Source organism: Elephantulus edwardii, unplaced genomic scaffold (assembly GCF_000299155.1).
Source record: "Elephantulus edwardii isolate Elephantulus edwardi_28Jun2011 unplaced genomic scaffold, EleEdw1.0 scaffold00095, whole genome shotgun sequence".
In the NCBI taxonomy this organism is placed as follows: Eukaryota; Metazoa; Chordata; class Mammalia; order Macroscelidea; family Macroscelididae; genus Elephantulus; species Elephantulus edwardii.
In genome coordinates, this window is record NW_006399845.1 from 8625359 (window position 1) to 8633363 (window position 8005).

An 8005-nucleotide genomic window follows, 5' to 3' on the forward strand; every position below is an offset into this window, starting at 1 on the left:
GCAATTCATTAACTCATAACTTTTTGTTGGTCATTACAATACTCATTTTACAGAAGTGAAAACTTGGACCAGAATTCAAGCACAGCATCAGGAAATCTGGGTTCCAGAGTCTGCTATTATCCAATATGCTATATAAAAAAGAGTTCCATGATTACATTAGTTTTGGCAGGAGGCTAGCCCTCTTGGGAAAGGCACCATCACTGCTTACTAAAGCCTCTGTAGAGTTCTGAAAAAAAAAAAAGAAAACCCAATGAAGAACCTATTAAACATTGTATAATCTAGAGTTTTCCAAATGACCCCTTCTTTGCAGGGCACAGTGTGAGAACCACAGGTCATGAGGTGACACTCTGGGAGGAGGATGTGAAACTTAAGCCATTCCCTCAGTAAAGTGGGAGGGTATTTCTGTGAGTGAAAGGGCTGAGGCCGGAGTGGATTTGTCCACATTGGAGGTTGGAGGCAGAGAAAGGGCTGCAGGAGTATGTTCTGGCTGGAGTGAAGAGTGTAGTAGAGCTGAAGTCAGGAAAGAACTGGATCTAGGTTGTAGAGGGCATGGATGCCTTGCCAAAAGAAAGTAAGAGCTCTTAAAAGCTCTTGATTTTTTTTTTTTTTTTGTGATCTGAGTTTTAAGAGAGTTCGCAAAGGTGATGAATTCAGAGGATCTAGGGATGATGGTCTAGGTTTGAGCCTTTTAAGTTTTGTATGAAGGTGGTAACAAGAATGGTGAGTGGAGGGATTTGGCTGAACTTGGGTCAAGAATGGGCAATGAGGGGAAAACTACTACGATTCTCAGAGATAGTGATGAGCTCATTGACCATGCAGAAACTGATGAACAAAAAAGAATTTGGAACTTGAAGGGTCAGTGAAGACTTGGAAGTTATTTAGGAAATGTATAGAATTTAGAATTTCAGAACTAGAGTTGTGATTTTAGAGCTGAGCTTTTAAGATTTGATGTAGAATTATAGGCAATGTCTAGCATCAAGTGTAGCCTAATATTCCATTTAACAGAAAAGACTTAGAAAAAAAAGACTGAATGATTTGCCTGAGGTGGCAGGACTGGAGCTGGAGCCCTTAATGGCCAAGTGTGCGCTCTGCAGGAGGGCTGGGGCCTGCTGGGGCCTTGAAAGAAGAAAAAGAAGCATCACTACCCAGAGTCTCCTGTGCCTTCCAGGTCCATCCAGGAGCCTGTTCACTCCTCAGTGAGAATACGCCCCTTTCTAATGGTCAGGTCCATATTTGAGATCTTACTTGTTATCACCTGGGCTCTAAAGTGTTTTTGTTTCTTACATGGACCCAAGCTGACTTACCTACTCCTGAATACGGGAAGGAAGCTATGGTAGTGAAGCAGTTCCAGACTGCCTGCCTGCCAGTTCAAATATTTCCTATCCTGACACCCTCCCAACTTAGTTGCCTTGAGTGAGGTTGAAGATTGTTATGGGGGTATCAGAATGGTGTTTCTGCAAACCTAGGCACCACCTCTCCAGGCCATCATCATCCTTTGTATTTGTTAGGTTCCTGCACCTGTACCTAATGCCTTGGAGAGGACTAGCAAGTTGTCTCTGGGAAGGTTGTCACAGACAGATCCTCACAAGGTGAACAGTAACAGGTTTATTCGTGAAAGAAGAAAAACATACAACCAAACAAGCAGAGTACACTGTCTAAGTCAGAAGTGAGTCCCCTCTCGTGAGTGAGCAGGAACTTGGTTCTAGGAGCCTGAGGTCTTCTTCCTAACCTTAACTTTGCCAGTTTTTCCAATTAGTGACTTTGTCTGATTGGTGGTGAGAGGAAGCTAGCTCTCTCTTCCATGCTGCTCTCAGATGTTTTTCAAGGTCGTGGCAGTCGCTATAGGACCCCTAGTTCCAAGCACAGAACTATGGAGTGGGGCAGGGGAGCCCACCCATGGCTGCAGCCGTGGTTGCTGGCCCTCACAGTGTTGCTCTGCCCTCTGCTGAGGTTTACAAAGTAAAGACAAAGCCCTGCCAAAGCCATGGAGGGCTGGAGGAGCCTGGAGACTCATCAACAGGGCCCTGGGCCTATGCTGCTCCCACCCCTGGCCTCCAGGGCCCCTGGGTCTGTGCCCTCCACAACTTCTAATTTCAGGTTGGAGGAAAACCAATGGCATTCCCAGGTGTGTGTTTGGGTGGCTGACTGATTGTGCCAAGTGCCAAGCTAAGGTTGCCAGGTTCCTGGGATGATTGTTAACCCATGGCAGACAGACGGGGCTGCTGGCTGGGAGTACCACTACGGCACCTCCAGCCTGGGTCCAAGCTTCCTAGCCATCCTCTCATTGAGTGTCTCTTCCCAGGAGCTCCTTCCTATTTCCTAGGAGTCTCCATTGGAGGCCAACCTTTCTGCTCCCTGGTGGATGGAGCCCCTCCCTTCCCCTCATTCCCAAGCTCCTCTCCGTGCCCCACCCTCCAAGTTGATACTCTTGTTTCCTGATCTGGAAGACTGGGGAGTTTCCTTTGTTCTACTGCCCCACCCCAGGTGTCCTGGTTTGTTAACTGGCTCCCCCTCCCCCTAGCCTTCCCTCCCACCTTTTTCTCCTCCAGAGGACTCTCTGGAGGGAAATGAAGATAAGACTGAGTGGGAGGGGACTCTGCCTGCCAGCTACCAACCAGGAATGGGAAGGAGTTTGGAGGCCAGTTTGGAGGGGGACAACGGGAGGTTACATAGCAATGGAGCAGGTGAGAAGAGGGCTGGAGTTTGGCAATGCTTTTCAGAAATTAGGGGGCTGTTCTGGTGGTGTTGAGCTGTTTGAATGTGCCTACTGCTTTGGGAGTAGCTGTTCTAGGCATTGAAGTTTACGCTGGTGTTTGGAGTCTGTACTAGAACTGAGGGAGTTGGCTGGTAGCTGCTCTTCTGGTGCTGGGTTCTACACTGTGCTAATGGTGTTCTGGAATTGAAGGAGGCCACGCTGATGTTGGGAAAACTTCACTAGAACTAGAATTACTTTGCTAGTACAAGCAGATTATACTGAATTAGGGTGACTGTGATGGCCTAAGGGCTCTGAAAATGTTGGGGCTTTTGGTGTGTGGACTTAGCTTTATTGAGAGCACAGGGGCTGTGCTTTCTGGGGGCCTGTGCTGTGCAAGAGGGCTGAGCCACTTCCTGGTTGCTGCTGATACCTGGGGGCTGGAAGCTGAGGTTGTAGGCCCTGCTGGAGCTGGGGCCTGCTGTGGTGGTGGGTCCATGAGGCAGGCTGGCCGGCCAGCAGTGACAGACATTCTCTCTACAGTTACCTCACCGTCGTGTCACCTTCTCGGCCACCAGCCAGGCCCAGGAGTTGCAGGACCCATCTCAGCACAGTTACTACGACAGTGGCCTGGAGGAGTCTGAGACGCCATCCAGCAAGTCATCCTCAGGGCCCCGGCTTGGTCCCCTGGCCCTGCCTGAGGATCACTACGAGCGCACCACCCCTGACGGCAGCATAGGCGAGATGGAGCACCCAGAGAACGGTGAGGATGCCCGCACGGTGGAAATGAGCAGGAGCCCGCGAATGGTGAAGTGGGCTTAGAAACATCCTCCTTTCATTGTGCTTCATTGTGGGTTCACTAGCAATCCTTTGCTGAGTAGCTCCCAGCCTCACAACCACTCCGTGATCTGAGAATCTTCTTGTTCCCACATTACAGTGGAGAGAAAGGAGTCTCAGAGATATAAAGTGTTTTGCCCAAAGTCATAGGACTAGAAAGTGCCTGAACGGGGAGGCCTTCAAACCCAAGTTTCTTAACTGCAAAGCCCTTATGTTCAACACTACGTTGTACCACCTCCACAGGAACAGAGACCTTGAGGATAGTGGGGGAGATATTAGGGGGGCCGAAGGGTTCTGGTAATAAATAGTACAGAGACTTTGGGAAGGGAGATGGAGGGGGGTTCAGAGGAGCCCTGGATGCTCTGAAGAGTTCAGACACTGGTGTGGTGATTCCCCACTGGAGAGAATTTGGCTGAGAAAGCGGAGCCTGGGAGGACTGGGGAGGGCCTTACTTGGAAGGGTTTGGGGGCGATGGGGAGGTCAGCATGGAATGGATGCTGGGATGTGCTATCAGATTGTGTGTGCATGTGCATGTGTGTGCCTGTGTGTGTCTGATTGTGTGAACACCCGCGAGGCAGCCTGGGAGGAGGGGACAGGATAAGCCCTTTTGGATGGAAAGACTACCTTAGAACTGCCCTTTTGTCTTGCCACCTCCTTCAAAGTCTTCCTCCTCAAAAAAAAAAAAAAGATGAAAAGCACCACTCCCACCTCTTAAGCACAGGGCCCAAATCTAAGCTCCTGGGCCCTAGGTCTCAGAGCACCCTCCGCCCTCAACCCTGCCCCTCCACGCGTGATCTCATGCCCATCTCGTCCTTTTTGTGCCCGCGCAGAGCTGGCTGGCCGGAGCAGGCCCTGAGGCGGAGTGCCAGGTATGTGGGAGCTGTTCTGGGGTCTGGGGTCTGTGGGACTCACCCAGCACCCTGCCTCGCCTACCCAGTGCCCGTGCTCTGCTCCGTGCCATGCTGGGTGCCCTCACTCCTAGAGAGCCCTGAGCTAGAGGGTTTTGGCACTTTGAATATTAACGAGACTACTGTCCCCTTCTCATCTTTACCTTGTGCTGACTGGAGGCCAAGCTAGGGTGGGTGGTACCAGGGGACCCCTGCCTCTTGCAGTGTTACCATCACTCATGTCCCTCAGAGGGGGTCATAGCCTGGTGCCGTCCCTGAATGAGGGCGGGACAAAGGGGAGCCGTGACAGGAAGTGCTCATGCCCAGCTGTTCCCATGGAGACTCTGCTGCCCAGCAACCACACCGGCTACTGCTGATGTCAGGCGGCCAACTCCTGTTCCCGTGGGTGTTCTGGGCTGGGAGCCGGGGCAAGGCCAGGGGTGGTGGTGGAGGTGTAGGGGTTGGAATGAGGTGGGGAGGGGCTGCATGAGTGTGTTTATGGGTGTGTGATTGTATGTGAGCACCCAACAAAGGCAGGATCGTCCCCTCCCTGGCTGTAAAGCAAGGCCTCCCTGCGCTGGATGGGGTAGGATTCTAGGACATCGTGAAGCCTGGGGTAGTGCCTACCTTTGTCTGTGGACAGAAATGTCCAGGCAGGTTTGTGTGTTTTTGCTAATCTGTGAAAAGAGAGAGAGAAAGTGGGATTGTACTCTTAGATGAGGATGGGAGCTTCCTCAGTCCTAACTTGAGTGTAGATTTGCGTGTTTAATCCTGTCTGGAGGCAGGTGACAGTGTGCAGATGCCTGTGCGTTTGTGCACCTTGAGGGTAAATTTGGTGGATGTGTGAGAAGAGATTTCAATGGTGGGTGAAAATGGAAATGTGTCTATTTAAGGATGGAGTGTGTGTGTGTGTGTTGTGTGTATGTGTGTGTGTGAAAGAGAGAGAGAAAGAGAGAGGGAGGGAGAGACAAAGAATAATGGGCTGGGAGGTGAGTTCGAAGGTGTGTGTCCCAGAGCTCAGTGGCCAGGAAGGAGTGTTCTGACAAGGGGTGTAGGTGCCTGCTGGGTGCTGTGGAGCAGAGCTTTGCAAGGCTAACCCACCTGATGACTGTGCTCCCCACCTCTCCTCTGCAGACCTGCGTCCTTTGCCTGATGTTGCCATGACGGGCACATGTACCCGGGAGTGCAGCGAGTTTGGCCACTCTGACACGTGCTGGATGCCTGGCCAGTCATCTCCCAGCCGCCGGACCAAGAACAGCGCCCTCAAACTCTCCACCTTCGTGCCTTACCAGGACCGGGGAGGGCAGGAGCCTGCGGGCGCCGGCAGCCCCAGCCCCCCGGAAGACCGGAACACCAAAACGGCCCCCGTGCGCCTCCTGCCCTCCTACAGTGCCTTCTCCCACAGTAGCCATGATTCCTGCAAGGACTCGGCCACCTTGGAGGAAATCCCCCTGACCCAGACCTCGGACTTCCCACCCGCAGCCACACCGGCATCCGCCCAGACAGCCAAGCGTGAGATCTACCTGTGAGCCCCCTCTGGCCAGTGGCCACCCCTTCCCCAGCCGCTGGCCAGTTCCCAGATGGGTCCATTCCAGGGCCTCTACTCCTGACCCCCTCCAGCGTGGACTTTCTGGCCAGGACTCTACATGGGGGAGTGCTGGCCTCCTGACCATGCTGAACCTCCCCCATGCTGGGTCCAGGTCCCTCGTTTCCAGCCCATGGGAGCTCTTTATTCCTTTTTGGGCTCCCTCCAGCTGAGACCACCTCCTCTACAGTGACTGGGTTCCCTGCCCTCGGCTTCCAGGGAGGGGTGAGCACCCCTTGCTCTTGGCAGGTGGTGGAGTCAAGGGTGGGCAGCACACTTTTAACTCATTATTTCCCACATGGCCGACCGGAGCCGGGATAGGATGCCCCACTCTAGCCCTTAAGTAGGGTTGAACTGGGGTGTCCCTCTCCTTGGGAGCTCCTAGAGGAAACCCTTGACTGTCAGGGGCTCTGTGAAGGGCTTTTGTTACCAAAGGTGGGGTGAGGATGGGGGTGGGAGTGAGGCGGGTCTTGTCTTCCCGTACTGCTCCTGGGCTGGCCCACCTGCCTGCCACGCGCCCATGCCTGGTCCCATCTGGCCCCCTTCCTGCTGGTCATGCAGTGTCTGTATATAAGGACCTTGGAATGATGTCCCCATTTCTGCCTGATTTGCAACTTTTCTTGTTGATGTTGTGTTGTCTTCGGGGACCCCTCTGGGGGGGGGGAACCTGCCCTGTGCCCCCCTCCTCCCTGCCGCAGTGCCCCCACTCCAGGCCTCTATTGTTCCATGTTGTAAATACCCCTGGGGGCCGTGGTGGGATGGGGGTGCAGGCCAGGGAAACTGTGGGGTGGGGGCGGGTGGGGATGGGGAAAACATTCGCCTATCAGCAGAGCTGGGCTTTTATTTAATTTTTTTAAAAAAATACAAATCTCTATTTTTTTGGAACTGTTGCGCTGTGCCCTGGGGGGAATCCCTGCTCAGGCTGGGCCCCCCCCACACGTCCAGATGAGCATCACAGAGGGACCCTGAGGCTGTGCAGGGCAGCTGTACAGGGGTGGGATGACTGTGCCTCTGGCCTGGTTGGGTGAGTTGGGAGCAGGAAGGTTTGTTCAGGGGGAGCTGTTTGCTGCCCCTGGTGTGGGGGGCCTGCCCCCTGCCCCCTCCCTGCCTCCCACCCCCAGCCCCTGCCATGACTGACCCGTCAGCCTGTAAAACCACCATTGCCTTGATCTCAGGGGGTGGGAAGGGCTGCCTCAGGGCACCCCGGGCTCTAGGCCCCCTTCTTCCAGTTGGGCTTCCCTTTGCCAGGGTCAGGGGTCCCATAGGGGAGGGAGTATGGAGCTAGGGGGCAGAGAAGCCCAGTCAGCCATGATGAGGTGGGGTTTCTTTCCTCACCTCAGGGGGCCAGGGTATGAGGGGCGTCCTGCAGAACCCCCATCTCCCACTGTGGCCATCTCAGAGCCTCAGCCCCTCTTTCCCCCTACAAGCCCCCATTGCCTTGGCCCATACCTCTCCAGCTTCCCAGGGGCCCAGGCTGGAGGCTGGAGACTCAGGGTATGGCCCTTGCTTGACTTCGTCTAAGCTTGGGGGTGACCTGAGTGTAGGGGGTGGATACAGGCTGCTGGGTTGTCTGGTGCCTTTGGGAGTAAGCTGTGCTACTGGGGTCTTGACTCCTGTAACCCCAGAAACTCCCCACACCCACCCCAGAAAAGCCAGGGGGCTGAAGAATTACCATTTTCTCTGCCCTTCACTCCTAACTTGGCTTGGGGTAACAGTGCTGGGAAGGAGAGCATTGTTAGGCTGGTGGCCCCAGCAAACACTGCCCTTCTGTGGAGGGCAGGGGAAGAGTGGGCTGGGGTGGCAGTTAGGGCTCCGAACTGGTTCAGGCAGGCTCAGTCATGGTTGACAAAGTGAAATCAAAACAGACCCAAATTTTAAAAGTTGGATGAAGTGGAATGGTAACCAGAAGGGGCAAAATTACAAATCAGAACCCTGCAGTGAGAAAGGTATGGTGAGTCCTTTCAGGACCTGATGTGGGAGGATGTGTTGGAGTATTTCCAGGAC

At 53.8% G+C, this 8005-nt stretch overlaps 1 protein-coding gene across 1 annotated transcript in view; it reads left to right on the plus strand.

Moving 5' to 3' along the window:
- PCDH1 (protocadherin 1) overlaps positions 1–6854 on the plus strand; it is a 25159-nt gene extending 18305 nt beyond the window's left edge. The window contains exons 4-5 of the mRNA XM_006891126.1: positions 3236–3455; positions 5551–6854. Coding sequence (XP_006891188.1) covers positions 3236–3455; positions 5551–5945 — 615 coding nt within the window. The 3' untranslated portion in view covers positions 5946–6854. The remainder of the gene's footprint in view (positions 1–3235; positions 3456–5550) is intronic.
- The last annotated feature ends 1151 nt before the right edge of the window (positions 6855–8005 follow it).